This window comes from Zonotrichia albicollis, chromosome 4 (genome assembly GCF_047830755.1).
Source record: "Zonotrichia albicollis isolate bZonAlb1 chromosome 4, bZonAlb1.hap1, whole genome shotgun sequence".
Classification (NCBI taxonomy): Eukaryota; Metazoa; Chordata; class Aves; order Passeriformes; family Passerellidae; genus Zonotrichia; species Zonotrichia albicollis.
Window position 1 is genome coordinate 64,626,075 of NC_133822.1, and position 18,679 is coordinate 64,644,753.

The following is an 18,679-nucleotide window of genomic DNA, read 5'->3' on the forward strand; positions in this document are numbered from 1 at the left end:
TGGAAAAGATTAGGTAGCATTTTTCCGTGTTTTGTGGTGAAATGCCTATGAATTTTTTACAAATTATGCCATGTGCACACAAAAATAGATTCAGCACTGTGGTCCAACCAAGATACAATATGGCCAGAGAAGGAAAAAGCAGAAAATGACATGAGACCCATTGTTCAGTCCCAGGCTGGGATTGTCCTGCCTTCCCACCTACAGAGCCCATGGGTGGATAGTACCTGCCCTTAACCCTTGGTCCAGTGTCATCCCTGCTGCATGGTTTGACACTTGGGTACAAGTAAGGCCTTTTTGTGCTTAAAATGCCTTTAGTTTTCTCATCAGTCCTGATTCACTACTGAATTTTATATATTTGAAGTATATATATTGAATGATATATATTTGAAGTTTTCTTTTCAGTCCTGATTCACTATTGAATGATATATATTTGAAGTATATTCACTATTTGAATTATATAATATTGAAGTATATCATATATATTTTGTGAACAAAGAGGGGAGGAAACAAGGTTTTACAAAACCCAGTTTTAGACACATTACAAGGATGAGTGAACAAATGAACATAGGAAATATTTCTTGGTGGAAAAGGACCCTGTGGGGAAATTAGAGTGAAGTGCTTCTCCAATACTGTGTTATGCAAGGAGGGGTGAAAGCAACACATGAAAATTTGTTTAAATGTTCTTAAGAGTTAAGTTTTGGAGATAAGAATACCAGATATTCTGAAAGTGTTGCCTGGCTTCTAATTCTGGTAAGCTCCCTAGGAGCTAGGTAGGGTGTTCCTTTCTAAGGCTGGAGTCAGAATAGCAAAAATACAGAATCATTGATAACAGAGAACTGAGCCTGGTAAACAATAGGAGTTGTTTTTCAAGGAAAAAGTAAGCAAAATTAATATTATTGCTCAAATTATTGTTAGGTTCTAGGTAAAGAAGTGTGGTGCTAAATCCTCAACTGCAGCCTTTACTGCTGATGAGGTTTCCCAGTAGAAACCCCAGACAGGGAGATAAGTCCTTAAGGCATATTGTGATATAATCTCTCTGTGTGGGAAGAGTACTTATCTCTTTTGCAGTTTATCTAAAAGTGTATACAAGTCTGCCCTTAAAAAGAGGGATGAGAGAGGTTTTCTGTTGGGAATCTACTGGATAATTTGGCAGTTTGTTTACACAGTTATGTGAATAAAGCAGCACTGAAACAGACTCTGCCTTCTCCCTTGCAGATTGCAGAAACAGTGATGTGGGAAAATATATTCCAGCTTGTTCAGGTGAGCTGATCTCCTGTGAAGCTTAGAGCTGTGAGACATTTCTGGTGACCTACACAATGACATGTTTTCATACTTAAATGAGCAGGGAGAAAAAATTATGATTTCCAACTACCACTACTTATAATTACCATGTAGTTGATAGGTAATGTTCTGGAAATATATTAAAAATGCTACATGGGAGGTAAAGGTTTTGATATTCTATATGATTTATAAGCTTTTGGAAACAGATTTGTGTTCTTTTAATGCACTTTGAATTGCTGGTTTTATGTTTTATCTATTGAAGACCTCATAAATAGATTGAAATTGATTTTCCAAACTTCTATACTGCGTTTGGCATACCTGTGAATATATGTATTAAAAAATATTCCTTCTACATATTACACTCATCTATCATAATTGCACATATTCTCTATGTAAGAAAATTACAATCTTGGGTTAATCAGCCCTTATAGTGGTATTATTGTGTATATTTCAAATATTTGTACATAAACTATATAAGATTCCAAGTACTAAGGTTGAAGTAAAATTGGCAGGTGTCTTGGCCTCTCAGTATTACAAGTGCTAAACTAAATAATGTTGAATGAAAATTATATCTCAAAAAAAAAAGAGGAATATTAGAGTATAAAATAATAATAATTTCAAATATTCTAAGCAAGATTCTATAGATGTTGATTTTCATCTCCATCAAGTTATGAAATATATTCTGTCCCTTTTATAAATACATAAAATAGAAATAATAAAGTTATAAAGAAAGAGATGTAATAATTTCATGCTTGATTTTATTTTTTTTCAGCTGGAAAGTTAGCTTATAATTTAGACAGGGCAAGGAAAATGGTAACAGTGAATGTGTCCAACTTTCCCCGAGATCAAGATTATAACGTTCGCCTGTGCCACAAATGGTTCACCTGTGAAGATGCTGGGGCATTTGCTGTGGTGGGTTAAACTCCTGCTGCTTTGGGGAACTGTGAGGGGTGCCTTGCAGGTGGCAATGCTCATTAAGGTCACAGTCACAGGAAATGCCATCTATGTCTGTATCTACAGCTATATCATCTGTATCACCTATATAATCTATATTCGTAACTATCTATATCATCTCTGCCTATATTTATATCACCTATATCTATATCTATATCTATATCTATATCTATATCTATATCTAATTTAGCTTATATCTAATTAAAAGAAAATTACTGTCCTGGATTTATGACCATCTTTTTCATTTCAGATAAAGGGAAAGGAATCTTTTAAGTCCGTTTCTCTGAAGTATTCTCAGCTACTCCCTTGTCTTTGCATTGAGGTAATACACTCTGGAATTTGGTATATATTTGTGTTTCTGACTGAAGAAATTTTATTAGGGATTTGTGCTAAGGAAAGGAGGAAAAATCTGAAGAAAAAGGCTCTAGGCCCAAGTTTTTGACTAAGGCTTTTTTTGACCTTAGAATTACATAAATGTAAGGAAGAGATTTCTTTTAGTAGATGCTAATTAAAACATGGCAATCAAAAGAAAATGAGATAAAATTGATAATAATTAATGGAATGTGTTGTGTAATATTATTTTGACTGATTTTTTATAAACAATGAAAAGACAGAAGACTTAATCTTACTGGATATCAGCAGCATTTGATATAGTATTGCATGAGAAACTAAAACAGGAATTGAGGAAACAGAGTGATGGCAAGATTTGAGTGGTAGATAATACCTGGCTGCAGAGCCAACTCAGCAACTCCTGTTGGATGGGCCTGTGCTGGTAGGGAAGTTATTTAAGGATGACACTTAGAGTCATTCTCATATAAATGTTTTCATCAATGACATGGGGACAAAATGCAGGAATGTGTAATAGGATTTGCTGGAACACAGTTGGGACCTATAATAAAAATGGAAGAGGGTCAGGGTGATTGGAGAAGACTAGAGATCTTTATATGTGACATAAATGAAGGATGATGAAGTGTAAAGGATGAAGTGCAAGTTCATGCATTTGCTCTGATAAAAAGAATTCTTGCTGTAAGATGTGAGTCCTCATTTAGAAATAACAGTGGAAGAAAAAAGATCTGGGTGAAATAGCTGATCACAGGGTGATTAACTAGCTTGCTTCCCTGATGTCAACATGTAAACAGGAACAAAAGTCTAGCGAGTTAGATTAGATTATTCCAAGCTAAAAGGAAAGTACCGGCAAGGCCGCCTTTGAAATACTGCAAGGAATTCTTGTATCCGTATTTAAGACAGGTTAATTCTAAAGGAAGATGCACATAAAAATTTGTAGTGATTGGGGAATGAAGAGACTGTTTTACAGAAGGAATTCAAATACCATGTTTCCATTAGCCTGGTAAAACACATGCAAACAGAAATTATGTTTCCTGTGCAAATACAGACCAGAAGGATCACTTATAAGGAAAAGTAAGATATGTTTTAAACTAAAGCCATTCTTGCAATGAGAATGAAGGGAGAAAAAATTCATTCCATGAATATATTCAGGATAGTTACAGATTTTTATGATAACCTGAGAAGTGAGATTTTGGAATGTCTTTCATACAAGGAATAAAAGATCCCAAATAAATTTAAAATTATCCTGCTAACATAGAGAGATGCTTTGTGAACCTAGTTTTCTCACTGAATTTTGAGTTTAGATTTACCTTGCAGATTAAGATACCTAAATGTAAATATCTAAATAAAGATATCTACATTTGAATTAGGTGAATAAACTCTTAAAGTCAATGGAGAGCTAATTAATACAGTCAGTGCTCAACTGACCAAAGGTAGATGGCCAATCCTTTTGGGATGTGCTGGACTGCACTGTAGATTCCACTGGCTGCTCTGGCTAGGTCTAAATAAGGCTACTGTGACAGTGATTTGGGCACTTTACTGACACTTAGATGTGTACATTGTGGGACCTAAAACCACATACCTAAATAGGCAAGCTGAACCACAAAGGCTTGTCGAAGCCTAGAGAATTTTTTCATTCCACTCTGAAAATATGAGATCACTAGAAAAAAATTATTTCTCTCAGTATATACTCTGCAAATAGGATTGCAGTGTCAAAACAGAAAATTCTGCAGTGCAGATAGAAAATTCTGCAATAGGATTGCTGAGCAAACAGATGGAAACAGAAACATTTGCACATGAATCTAAATAAATAGGGCATAGCAGCAGCCATGCACATATACTTGAAGATTGAGTTAAGTTTTAGTCTTCAGATATTAAGGATGCATCCTTTACCATTGCCTAGGCCAGGAGATCTTGTATTATGACTATTGAATGTTTTGATTCCCCTAGAAAGTGAAATCAAAACATTCAATAATCACAATATAAGATCAATTACTGTAAGAAACTTAATGAAAATCAAAGTGAAAGATTTTCTAAATTAAATTGGACCAAAGATTCAACTTAGAAATAGGATATAGTGTTAGAATGGATCACCTTAGTTCAATGCCACTAATAAAGAATAACAAAATAAAACAAATGCTGCAAAACCTTAAAAAAATTACTTCCAAAGCTTTCTAACAAATATAGCATCCTTATCTTTGGCAGGAAAAATTTCTGTCACATTCTACCTGAAATGTTAAAACCATTTATGTTAAAAATGTTAAAAAAATGTTAAAATGTTAAAAAACATTGACAGCCTCTAACTGATGTCCACTGTTTGGTTGTAGGGCTGGCTGGCACTTCCAGATGCAAGGAGGGTACAGCTTTGCCCCTTTGAAAATGGCAAGTACTGTGCGCTTACTCTTTATAGGAGTGACTTTCAGCAGCTCCATTAGTATGTCACAGTTTAAATTAATCTACACTGAAAATCATGTGTTGCAAAACTTCAAGGAAATAATCATATTGGTTTGTTTTACTGTGGGCAGATGAAACAACTTACTGTCAGACCAAATAATTCACCAAGTTTATGCCAACAAAAACACTAAGTAACTTTCTGGTCATTTCCCGCATTTGCTTAAGTGACACACGAACTGGGCAGAAGAAATAAAGGGTCATCTTAGAAATAGTGTGAGAAGAGGGCTTCAAGGAGACATTTGAGTGTGTCCAATACCCAACCCAAAGGACGGAGCAAGGAGTTGAAAAAGAAGACAGTTAACTATATATGAGTTCTATGCTTAACAGGAAATTATTCACACAAATATTCCAGCAACATCAGAAATTTGTCTGAGATGACAGCTCAGAAAGAAACAGAAAAACAGAAAAAGAAATTGTCTTATTTGCACACATATTAAAGTATTTATTTTTTACCAAGCAAATAGAAAAAAAGTGTGGCCTAAAATGTGTTTTATGGTGTTAAGCCCAAGATTTTGGTTTAAAGCACATGTAGAGGTACCAGACTTATCAGCTGTGTTGATTCCTGTCTGGACATTTTGAGTAATGTTTTCCCTCTCTCTTTGTGCACAGATACACAGGTGCTATGGGACAATATTGTTTATAACCCATCAACACAAACCCTTGCCTGGGAGCCAGCCTGTCCTGTCCTTGTCATGGTCAATCTATGCAGGTTCACCAAGTCGAATGACCACTGTGAAGATATAGAAAAATCTTTCAAAAATTCTTCTGAGAAAGTAAGAGCTCTGTGGATTAATTCAAACTGTGAGATTGAAAAGCATCACCAAAGGCAAAATGTGAAGATCTAGATTTTGGAATAAGAGCAGTTGCAAATTCCTCTCTTCTTCTCTGATACTTAAAACTATTCATAATCACAGTCTGTTCTTGCACACTAATCACATGATTTATTCAAAATAGTCACTGACTCATTATAAAGAAATAACAAGTGGAGATGACTGGGCAGCTAGTAATGTTTGCTAAATTCTTTGGGGTAAATAGGATCTGCTTTTTATTTATAGTTCACATCAGGTTACCTTTAAAGTAAGAAACAGACACACTGCGAGGACAACTCTTCTCATCTCTAGGTAGGCATGGTAGGTTGGAGGGATTTCTCTCTGATGGTACCACCTTCTTTTTACTGTCACAAGAGTCTATTGTGATCAGATCAGATGTAGATATTTAACATTTAGACACCAGAAATATAAATTAAATGAAGCTAAATCTCTTTACATATCTCTGGAGACATAACAGTACTTTGGTAGGGCACAATTGTTTTGTAAATAAGATCTTCCTGAAGTGTCTTCCTCTACCTGGTCCAGTGTCTTGAAATTGTGGGTGCTGAAATATTGTGTCCCTTAGTTCTTCCCGCATTTATTTTCTCAAGTTGAGAAGGGTTTTCAAATGCATATGTCTTGAATGGCTTAACACTTCAATATTGAATGCTCTGGCTTTCTGAGGTTCATTAGAATTAGTTTTATCATGAAAAGTAATCACAATGAGGCTTGCCTGATTGTGGAGAGAAGGCTGTAAACTTAAAGTAACTACAGAAAAGGCAAAAAAAAAAAAAAAATCAAACACAAGAGATTAATTCTGAAACTTTTGGATTAATATTATTATTCTGATGACATGACTGGGGAGGGGCTGACTCCAGACTGTCGAATGCTTTTGTGATTAGGAACTCCTGGCCAAGCCTTTAGTGATTGTTCAGATTCATCATTTATGAGTTCCAACAAAGCTTTGATCTTGAGAAAACAGATTAATTTAATTCTAGATGTGACTGATCCCTCTGGGATTATTCATCTGCTGGCAGCAAGTACAGTTCATTGCTTGCAGGAGGGGAAAACAGGGAGAAAAAGAAAATAAGACTAAAATGGGGTCTGGCTGGTAATGGTTGTATCTATCACCAGAACAGAAACCAAACATATTACAGAGTACGAGTGTTTTTCTGTATTTACTGATTGCATTTAATGACTGAACATTAATATTAATCATAGAACCATAGAATATCCTGAGCTGGATGGGACCCACAAGGATCATCAACATTCATGGATAGAATGGATTCTCCTTTTTTTCCTCATTAATTCTAACAAGTTTGATATTGAATTTGGTCCATTTATTGTACTGTAACCCTGAAAACCATCCCTGTAGTATGCTGGAAACTACTGCAGATTGCTCAGATAGGGCCAGCTGCCCTGTGAATCCAGACAAGGCCACACACTCCAATACTGTGCACTTGTACTGACTCAGGCACAAAAGCTGCATCCCTCCTCCTAACTGAGGCTGGGGCTTCCTCTGTCGATGACAAAGCTGTCTCCAGGTCTGAGCAGACTCCTGCAGAGCCATCTCCTGGGACACTGCTGTTATGTTCTCAAAAGAAGTTACAGGAAGTGTTTGGCTGTGTAGGGTGCTCAGTCACTTTTAGCAGCAGGGTTTATTTAAGTAGGATCATGTGTATAGCAATGTGTGCTGCTATTGTTTTTATAAGAAAAGGCTCTTTGTGGTGAAGCCCTTGGTGGGTAAACAATTGTTAATCAAGAAAAACAACATTTTGTGGAATTGCTTAAGTGTATGTCCAAAATTCAGCCTACGTTTCACTGTTCTGAAATAAGGATATGGAAAATTCCAAGATTTCTCAACTTTGAATGATGGTGGGATACTTTTGGATGTATGTTTAGGTGTTCTGATGAGTTGTTCATGAGTGGAAAATAAGGGGTTGAAATAAGTTGACTTTGTAATCAGAATTTTGCACAAGCCACCAAAGAATCAATTAATTTAGCTCTAATGGGTCAGTCTGACCATAAAAAATGCTACATATTGCAGATAAAAGGGAGAACACTATTCAGTAATCCAAAGCAGCAGTTGTTTCTAACTAATAATTTTATTTGATTAACTTCCTGGGATGTTTATGAATTAAACAAGCCAGTTGCCTTTGCAGTAATCAAGCCATGAAAATTTCAGTAGTTGATTTTGTGAAACTTGTTAATAAAACTAGCTAATGCTGAGTGCTCTGTCTTCCAGCAGGTCAAATATTCTCGTGTGGACACCCACCCAAGACTTTGCATGAAGGTAAAGGAATTTCTTTGTAAAACACATATTAACTGCCCTTCTATCTCTAAAACAAATGAGCTGCTGATGTTCTTTATGATCAATATTTTGTTTCATAGCTCTGATAAATGGGAACTGAGAATGAAGGAAAAGTGAAGGATTAGATTAGAAGGTGATAGTTTTGAATTGCAGCAGCAATGGTAGAGAGGACACAGGTCAGATTGTTCCCTTCCTTTTTGTCTGTTTAAGAAAAGCAGGAAAAAAATGTTTTTTGTCAATGCAAACTCTGAAGAATATGCTAAATTTAACATATAAAGTTTTTCATAGTAAATATTTGAAAATAAAATGATCAACACTTAATGGAGAATCTCTTACTATTCTATTTGAGGGGAAAAATTCAAATAAGGCAAATACAGGCATATTATTGTTTTCTTTTAAATTACTTTCAAGTCAGTGGGACCAGATATTTGTACAAAATATGCATGATTATAAATACCGGAAGAATTAGGGGATCTAATTTAAGTCAAGGGTTGGAAGATACAATAAAGGAGGAAAGCTGTGAATTAATCTTCTGCAACTTTCTGGAATGCTCTGATCATCACTAGTTGAATGTTTGCCACAGATTGAAATGGAAAATCAGGTTTTCATAACAGATTTCTCTGCTTTCAGTTTACCACCAAACGAGGATCTTGGATTAAATGTCCATTTGCTCATGGAGAATTTCCAGGTTAATATATATTTTTAAAATTGTAAATAAACATTAAATTGTAAATAAAATTATATTGTGGAAATTGTAAATAACATTATATTGCAGAAAATATTTAAATCACTAGATATGAGAAGTGAGAAATGTTCAACAACACTGTAAATTGTAAACTAAGTCAAAGAGACTTGACAGCTTTTTACTTCTATGTATCCTCAGCAGATCTAGTGTTCAACAGTATAAAAAGTAACTTGTAGGAATCAAAATAATTAAAATAATTGCTTGCATATCATTTGATAACACTTAAAAACACAAAAAGCTTTTATTTTAGGCATAAATTTTAGAATATACTGTATGGTCCTTGCACATCTAAAAGTAAGTATTTTCCCCTAATATCAGCCTGGAAAATGAGGACTGCTGCAGTTGCAGAACAAATACAAGTTTTCTTCACATCCCAAACCAAGGCACAGTTCTCAGTGCTTGTGTGTAACAGGACGCAGATGGCTTCATGTGAATCTCTTGGGATGCACCATTCAGTCTCTGTGGTTTGTATATATTATTTCTTAAACTTTTTAAGGCTTTTAAACATACCTAACTTCATTCATTTATTATTCCATATATTGTTCTGCAGCTTGAATCCATTAATAAACCATGTACATATTGCAACAATTACTGGAACATTTTAAAAGCATGTAGTTCTAAATCTGATCTCACACTGAAACAAGAAATAAATAAAGACGCTGAAGTCCAATGAGTCACATCAAATGATGTGACTATTGAGGGGAACTTTTAATGTCATTTTTGTAGTGTGGTATTTGTATTATGCATATAGCAAATGTTACTGTGAATATTTCATATATGGGTCGCTGATACAGCTGACCTGGCAAATCACACATCATGAAATGTAAGACTTGGGGCATCAATCCACGATGAACTCTAAATATCACAGCTGCCAATACAAACTCAACACGCAAAAAGGGCTCATTTTCAGCCAAATTATCTATTTGAGCCAGCTGATGGTGTGGCTACACAACTGCTTCATCCAACAAAATGGGGACAGAGAGGGGAAAGATTATGGGAGGGTCAGATTTCAGTGTCAGGCAGCGGCTAGTGACGAGAGCCTCATTCCTCTCTTGCAAGTTAGTCTATGTCCCACACATTTTCAGTGCAGCACTGTGCTTTGCCCTTTAACCCTGCCTATCAGTTACTTGTTGGCCCAACTGTGATCTGCTGAGAGACACATCTAGGAAGTGAGGTCAAAGAGCAAAAGAGAGGACATAGTATTATTTTTCAGACAGGACAATATTAGCAGGATAGATCCTAGCAGCTACTAGGACCACCATGCTGAAATACATCTGTCTGGTTCAGCAGCCAGCTCCTCAGCACTCTCCGATCCACTGCTAAATATGTGCTCCTGCTGTCTGCTTCACTGACCAGGCACATGAGCTGGAACACGATGAATTTTGAGAAATTTGAGAAATCTAGATATTGTGATTTGAATTGTCACTCCTGGCTATGACTGCTGCAGGAGGATGTGTTTTTGGACACACAAGCACAGCTCCTACCTCTGTCCTCTCTGTAAGGTATATTCCAGCTGTACTTGTCACTATGCAGGGACACAATGCAACTCTGCCTTTTTCAGGTACTTGTGATTCTTCTAGTGGGAAGAGTGCACATACCAGGCAGTTATTGTTAAGCATTTCTTAACATGATGGGCTGGACACTGAATGCTGAATTTGTTTTCTAATGGATCAGTTTAGATTGTTAGTGCACCTCTGGTGCTGAATGTAACAGAACAGCTGATAAAAAGAGTTTTCCAACTCAGCACAATCTGAGGACATGCAAAAATGGAAGATAATAACTTGCTTCTCTAGGGGTTCCCAGAGCTGAATAATCATGGCAAAAGGCTTGGGAAAAAACAGCTATCCTAATTAACACAGACCACAGAGGGCATTGGTGGCAATATCAAGAGTCTATCCTAAAGGGAAAAGCTGTCTGGAAAATGCTGTATTACTGGCAGAAATGGAGATCTTGTAGAAGAGTTGTCAACACTCAGGGAAGGTTCTCTTCAGCTGATCTATTTCACATGAAATCTGTGGAGTTTGTATTTTCTGGTTTTAAAGGTTCCCTGTGTGAAGAGCTAAGTGAAAGGCATAATGGTGGAACACCAATAAATCACAGCTAGATATTGAAATGTGTGTTTCATGAAGGCACTGATGCATTCAGACATGCTGTTTTCTTCCCTTTGGTACAGAGCTGTTATGTCTCTGCTACTGTGACAGAATGGGACCCCAAATAAATTACATACAGTTCCTGTCTCAACACCATGAGCAGTGTACACAAAGTTTATATCAAGACCTCACTCTGTGTTCCCAGAAACCAATGTTGATCCTCTAACTACGAATTCCTCTTCGGTCATGCTTTAATTTATTCACCTAATTTGCCCCCAGTTACTTTAGGAGTTTGCCACCCTGAAGAGAGTGGTGTAGGATGCATAGCTAGTGGTGGAGTAACAGACATTATTTTGAGGACAAACCATAATCAATCAGATATTAAATGTCAAGCCAGTCATTTAGGACAAATTTGCCCTAAGGCTCAGCTTGTTCTCTGCATACAATGGGATGGGAAGTCCAGAAGAGCTGTAAAGACAGGGTCATTCCTTCAGCTCATACACCAGGGAAAAGAAGTGAGGATGATGGGAGGAAGCAAACAGTGGGGGGGAGTTTCCTCCTTGTGATGCTCCATAAAATGCAGTAACATTTGCCCCCTTCCTGTGCTGCCACACTCTGCTTGGCAAGTCCAGCTGCTTATGGTCATTGAGCTCTGGGGTTAGCTCTGAAAATAAATAACCTTCCACTGATTTTCTAACACAGTAGAACACTAATAGCATTATTGGGAATCAAAGCAAAGAACTGAAGAGATACTGTATGTTTTCATTGTTTCCAGGTATGGAAAATAGTGATTTTCAGCTTCTTTTTTTTATTCATTAGGGAGATCCTGTTTCAATCGCTATGTCACAGGAAATGTGTGGGTCAACAATTTGCATTCAGGTATGTGTCTTGCTTTTTGCCAGGTACCCTGTACAAAATAAACTAATAAATCATCAAGACACCTAGAAAACCAGCAGGTACTCTCACTGCTCTCTCTTCCCAGCTAAATCTGATTACTGTGCAAATCAAGTTGGCAAAGAGCATTATTTAAAGCTTGGTATGCTGCCACCACTTTTCTTTGAGATGACATTAATTAACTGAGAAGTTGCTCTCCATGATCTTGCTCCTTTGTCAGTGGCAGATAAAAGGATATCATCAGGATATTGCTAATCCTGTCTTTATGTGTTCCTTCATAAATAAAAAGTTCCAAGCTATCAAAAGATCCAAGTAAATAATAGATGAATTTTCAAAAATTGACATATACTAGAAAAGGTGAGGCATATAGTAAACAGCGCAGCAAGTGCATGGTGTCCTAGAATTAGCACTCAGGAAAGTAGAACTGAGCAAATGATTTCTGAGATTTCTGCACAATATTTCTGTAGCTGAACTTCATTAAGAAATTTTGTTCATAGAAAATGAGCATGAAGCTGATAGGTTTATGCCTCTCTGGAGTTAATGTTCTCAGCAGACACTGAAAGAAATGAAAGTGAGAGTGGAGCTCTGAGGCTCCAGTAGCTGCCCTGGAAGGCCCTTCTCACCTTCACTTTCTGCTGCTGGGAAGAAAGAGGGAACATGAAAGTGAGATTGGCAAAAGCCTACTGAGTAATGAGAGTAGTAGTTCTTTCCCTAGTGAGAAATGAAATTTAGTGGGGAGACTGATAATTTCCTGCATAAATTATTTATTTTGTAAGTAAGACATTATCTGTCAGTCAACAATAGCAACAAAAATTATGGTTAGTTCTATCATTTAGAGACCTGAAAGTGATTGCAACTCAATATATACTAGACCAGCAATCTCCATATGTGTATATATAGAAACAGATTTAAAATGCAGTCCCTTGAGTAAACTAATAAAGCCATCTCGTTTTGTCAACACAAGAGCTTAGTAACAGCTCTGCTGAAAGGGGAATAAGCCTCAATTCTTTCTTTTGAAAGGGCTGGAGAACAGATGTGGATTATTCAGTTCCACTGCAAATCTGTGATACCTTCTGTGGTGAGTAGAATGTTAACAAAAGAAGCTTGGGTCTTGATTCTGTACAAGAGCACATTTGAGGTGAAGTGTGTTTTCACTGTGAAACTGAAGTGGGATTCACCTGACTGGATGTGGATGTGTGCATGAGAGCTAGATATGCTCAGAGTCCTTTATAGACAGTGGACTGATATACCCCATGAGCTACTTTAATTATCTCTGCAAGGGCAGCTTGTGTGCTGGCTGCTGTCTCTGCTTCCTGGGTGAATTCTTCACCTTGTGCCAGTTTCTGTGTGTCACGCCTGTATTTACCTTGCTGTCAGTACATGAGGTCACTAGCTAAAAGCACACCTTGGCAGGAGGCACACACTGCTGCCATTGCAGTGACTGCAGCACAGCCCCACTCTCAGTTCCCCCCCTGCAAATGGGACAGCAGCATTTCCCTCCACTTCCCAAAAAACATAAGTTTGCTTCTGGACATTATTATGATGATGATTTGAGGTGCACTCAGATGCACTATGGAGCCAGAATACTCTAGAACCTCCAAGCCCTGAAAGTAAGGTGGTGTAGAAATCAGTGAGTTCAGAGCAAACCAAGGCTGTGGGGTTTATGGTGTACAGTACAGAAGTGGATTGATTAATTTAGAACTAAAAAGTCTAAAAGGAATCATGCTGAGAGAAGCCTCAATCTGAACATTGCCAAAAACACTTCCCCAAACTCACACAACCAACCAACCTACATCTCCCTCTAGTTCACTGCAAATACAGCAAGTCCTGTGACAGGTTTTCCCTGTTGTCTAAAAAAACACCTGTCAGTTAACTACAGCTTCAGACTTGGAAGCCTGATAATAAAAAGAAGGGAGCTTGAATTTGTGGTCTGAATGTAGTTCCCTGTGTAATCATTTGTATAATGCCAGTTCAGGTTTCTTCTCCACTGAAAAACTGGTAACAAGCTCACTCAAGATTAATAAATTAAATTATCAGTGTTGTGATTCATGCAGTGTGGATGCATTTTCATTTTTCATATTTTCCATTTAAAAATGCAGAGTATGACAAAAGAATGTAAAATAATTAAAAGCTCTAGAGATGGCAGTCTTGGAATTTCCCTGCACCTCATAGTAGGAGAGAACATTTCTGTGCAGTAAATGAAAATAGCAGAACATCAAAAGCTGACTAAAGAACTTTTTGTGCACAATATTGGATTTAAATATTTAAATTTTCTCACAAGCTTGTGTGTTTGGTTTGGTTTTTTGTTTTGTTTGTATTTTTGTCTGTGGGTTTTTGTTGGTTGTTGTTTTTTGAGTTTTTTTCCTTTTGATTAGGAATTTGTGGAGATTCAGAAAAAGAAGGAGAAAATGTGCACTTATCAAGAATGTCAGAACTGTAATGTGTGATCATTGTGTTTGTTGTACATTAACCTCATGCTTCATGGATCCTGACATAATTTATGGTTTTGGGACAATGTGATCTATATCAGTTGGTAGATCAATCCATCTCTGTCTGTGGACCAGTGTTCCCAAAATCTCCCTGTAAGCAAGATGGTACAAGTCAGTGTCAGAGGTGGGACACTGAACTGGGTTGGTCTGTCTCACTGCAATAATTCCAATGTTCTTAATGACTCACTGGAAGCCACCAGCTGCTTCTCAGGTGTAAGGTTTTTAATGTATCAGTGACAGCAAAACTACTAAGGGTTTTTGTATTCTTAAATGCATATTTTATATAAACAAGGTATTTCATAAACACTAGCCTTTTAAAATCAGGATGTGATAAAAGTTTCTTAAAGCAGTCACCAAGGGTGATAATTGTTACACTGGGATGCTGTTGTGTTTGGGCCTAAGATATTAAGGAAAGCCATCCATGTAAAAGTGAAGGCAATATTAAACTTGAGATTTGTCTGTAATTTGTGACATTATGGTTTATACAAATGTCAAAGCAAATGACAAATAATCTTGTAATGGCACAGTAAAAATATATACTGTGCACATCTTTGTAAAATAAAAATGTGCATGTTAAGTGTTACTGTTAAAGATAACAAGCACTGTCAGTGTGTTCAGAAGACTCATGATGTTATTAAAAACAAGATTCCAGTCATAACAACATCTATTAAAAAAAGTCATTGTGTCTAAACATCAGGAAGGCTGCTCTTTACCCAAGCTTTTAGAAGAGCTTTCTGGCATGTATAATTTATTATTCTACAATGGATAGCATTTTTCTATAAAGCTGTACATATTTTTTCTATATTTTCTATAAAGCTGTACTTTGGGAATTAAATAGCTTGGTCTTGTTCGCTCTACAATGGATGGAAATAGGAAAATAATGTGGGGGTTTTTTTTAATTTTGAATTTAATAGCATTGACTTGGAGGCAATACTTTGTGCTTCTTTCAAATTTTCTATTTCTTTTGACCACTTTTCAGGATTCTATTTAATAAAGCCAAGCATTTTGAGACATTATTTCCCCTATAAAATAAGAACTTAATGTATTTTGTATGAAACAATAATCCATATCAGTTACTCTGAGAATAAATATGTGAATCATAATTAAAACAAAATGGCAAGCTATATTTGAACTTGTTCCCTCAGGTTTTCATGGTCAGTCATACAGTGATGGAAACCCACCAAAAGCCATGACACACAGGTATCCATCTAATTTACAGTTTGAAACATCTGGGGGAATGGATGGGGTTTTTAATCTTGAAACCATATCACTGGCCTTGTAACAGGCACAGAAGGAATATCTGAATGAATTTTGTATATGGCTAGAAGGAATATCAGGTTCTTAACCCTCCCTTTCCCACTGAACACATTCCCTGCTTTTGTGCTCTCTCTTCTCTTGCTTTCTCTCTTTGCAGTTTAGTCTGGAATCAGAGGTAGCTGCCTTGCTGCCCAAGTGAGGAGAAAGGGAGGCAAATAACCAGTGCCAGTGAGAAGTTTGTAAAGTAACAACACAGCCTTCAGGAGCCCTGAAACAAGCTCAGATTGCTGTGTGTGATATTCACATTATTAGCCCCTGTTCCCTGCTTTCTCACTGATGTTTGCATGCAGGTCGGATCCCTCTGTGCTCTCACTGATTAGACATGTCTGCTCAGCTGTTCCAGTGCTGCTTCTTATTGCCACAGTCCTTTGCTAAACACCTCTCCTAGGCTATGGACAAATAATCAGTAAATAATGCAGCCCATGCATGGAGGTACAATTTGGCTGACCCTGAGCCCTTAAAAATTCTCTTTCTCTAAGGATACCTTTCAGAGCCAGCCTAGGAGAGTGGGAGCTACCTAGAACTCCAGAGAAAATAGAAATGAAAAACTCTTGTTCAAAGATGGGGAAAAGATGGAGCCTTGCAAAAGCTCTGCAAATCATGTGGTTGAGAAGGGGCTGCCATCCTTGCCTTGAGGCAGTCTTTTCCCTTTCAGAAGATACCACTCAGAATAAAGTATCTGATTTTGTTTATATGTTCATATAAACACTGTTTGAATTGTGACAGTCAAGTACACAAGCTGTGGACAAATTGTTAGATTTGTTATTTTATACCAACTATATAGCAATGAACTTTTTCACACTTTGGAGAAAATAATAATAATAATCTTCTTTCCTCTTCTGTTTTTCTCCTAGGATGAAGAATGTGGAGTCCTTGCATTGAATCTAACAACATGTTTTCAAGGTCCTCAGGATCTTCTCAACATTGTATTTTGGTGCAACTTGCAATTCTGGTCTAACTGGTCATCTCTCATGACAGTAGCTTCTAATTACTGTGAGATTATTCTCATGAGTGAAGAATTTAGCAAGTTGAGCCTACTGTAATATGACAAATTCAGATTAGGATTCCTTATTTTCCAGTATTTATAAAAAGCGTCTTAGAATGTCACAGACACATTTTATGAAAAATCCTTTCCTTAGGATTTTTCCTCCTGAGAAGTTGGGAGGTCTCAGGAACAACATGTAAACAATGGTTATCTGCTGCTGTGGAACGCAACAGGTGCATCTGTGATTAGCCCATGTTGGTTGTTTCTAATTAATGGCCAATTACAGGCAGCTGGCTTGGACTCTCTGTCCGAGACACAAACCTTTGTTATTCTTTCCTATTCTATTCTTAGCTAACCTACTGATGAAATCCTTTCTTCTATTCTTTTAGTATAGTTTTAATATATATAATAAAATAATAAATCAAGCCTTCTGAAACATGGAGTCAGGTCCTCATCTCTTCCCTCATCCTGGGACCCCTGTGAACACCATCAATTAGATCACCTAGAAAATCAGGTCCACATTTCCCATCTAAAGTAGTATTTATACAAAACATGCTATAAGTGAATACTTTCATGGTACTTTGTGTAACTATAGAACAAGTATTTCAGATTTTCTTGTTGGTAGCTTTCATTTTTAAGACATAAGCAAAAGTTTTTGAGAAATGAATAATGGAGGAAGTTTTCTCAGCTTTGATACATTATTCTTCTTTGGAATTTCCTGTCTTGATTTTCTCATGCCATTCTGATGATCTCACCATGACAGACCACGTTCTTTAAGTATATCTAACAATTGCTTTCTGTGTTTGCATTTGTGTTTGCCTTGGAGATAATTTTCCTATTTGTCTAAGGTGGTACATGTCTTTGGTTGATTGCTATTTAAGACTGTCTGTGGAAATCTGGTCTAGAAAGAACCAGTTTAATGGAAATATTTTTCCCCATTATATCAGTATTTATACTCAATTGTTCAGGATAATATTACACATTGTACTGATTAACAAATATTTGGCCTTTATTTCACTGAATAGTCCCGTCAAACATGCTTCCTGTTGTGTAACATGGGAATAAAGTAAAATAAAAGATGATTAATAGCATATCCTGAAACCATGTGGAATTGATCATGTGAGATCAGGAATATGAGTGAGGACTAAGGGAACAAGAAGTTAGTTGATCAATAAAAAATATTTTCCATCTGAATGTCTGGGGTTTTAAGAATTGTTTGTTTTGTTTTGTTTCAAGGCATTCATGGACACTTTTAACAGTATGGTGTAAGAGACATATCCATGCATTGAAACACAAGAATTTTTGAGGTGCCCTGGAGAGGTCAAGTTCTGCTTGACTCTTTTGATAGAAAAGCTTTATTGTTTAGACTGTTCATCTATTAGATCTAGTCTCATTCCTAGCAGTGCTGCAGCTCCAAAAGCAGAGGTGGCAGGGCAGCATTCCTAGAGCGCTTTGTTACTTCCTTTGTGAACCTGAAGCTCTGACCTACCCTGCTTTTGCTGTAACACCTTTCAGGCTGCAGCCAGGAACGAGACACTCGGCCACCCAGCTGAGAGAGCATCATTACTCTGCTCTCTTCACTTTCTTCCAGTGGAAAAGTCTTTTCTGCAGGAGAGGTTATTTTGTACAGAGTGATTTTTATTGCCATGATATCTTAAGATCAACTTTATGAATATACCCTCAGACTGAAAGTTAATTGAAATGATACAGGTGTATCTAAGGCTAAAGCAAAACACCACCTCCAATGACAAGCTCATCTGAGATCCTGAAGCAGCAACAGCTGTACTAAGTCCTGTGCTTTCAGTGAGAAAGTCCTGTTTCAGCTGCATAGAAGCTGACTCTCTTGCAGTACATCATCTCTTGTTGGCTGCAGTGCTGAAAATACCAAAGAAAACAGCCATACCAAAGCATGGTCCTGTTTTACAGGAAAATTTGGACAGGGAACATAGAAGATGTCATTTAACCTGAGAGTCAAGTGCTTATCCAGAGACAATAGTCTAAGCTC

General features: G+C 36.9%; 1 protein-coding gene across 1 annotated transcript in view; it reads left to right on the forward strand.

Moving 5' to 3' along the window:
- The window catches only part of IL17REL (interleukin 17 receptor E like), a 48,763-nt gene extending 30,934 nt beyond the window's left edge, over positions 1–17,829 (forward strand). Inside the window, exons 6-17 of the mRNA XM_026790331.2 lie at positions 1,216–1,260; positions 2,054–2,193; positions 2,486–2,557; positions 4,908–4,962; positions 5,644–5,807; positions 8,089–8,136; positions 8,785–8,842; positions 9,218–9,363; positions 11,809–11,868; positions 12,904–12,961; positions 15,518–15,572; positions 16,544–17,829. Coding sequence (XP_026646132.2) covers positions 1,216–1,260; positions 2,054–2,193; positions 2,486–2,557; positions 4,908–4,962; positions 5,644–5,807; positions 8,089–8,136; positions 8,785–8,842; positions 9,218–9,363; positions 11,809–11,868; positions 12,904–12,961; positions 15,518–15,572; positions 16,544–16,571 — 929 coding nt within the window. The 3' untranslated portion in view covers positions 16,572–17,829. The remainder of the gene's footprint in view (positions 1–1,215; positions 1,261–2,053; positions 2,194–2,485; positions 2,558–4,907; positions 4,963–5,643; positions 5,808–8,088; positions 8,137–8,784; positions 8,843–9,217; positions 9,364–11,808; positions 11,869–12,903; positions 12,962–15,517; positions 15,573–16,543) is intronic.
- Positions 17,830–18,679: the final 850 nt, after the last annotated feature.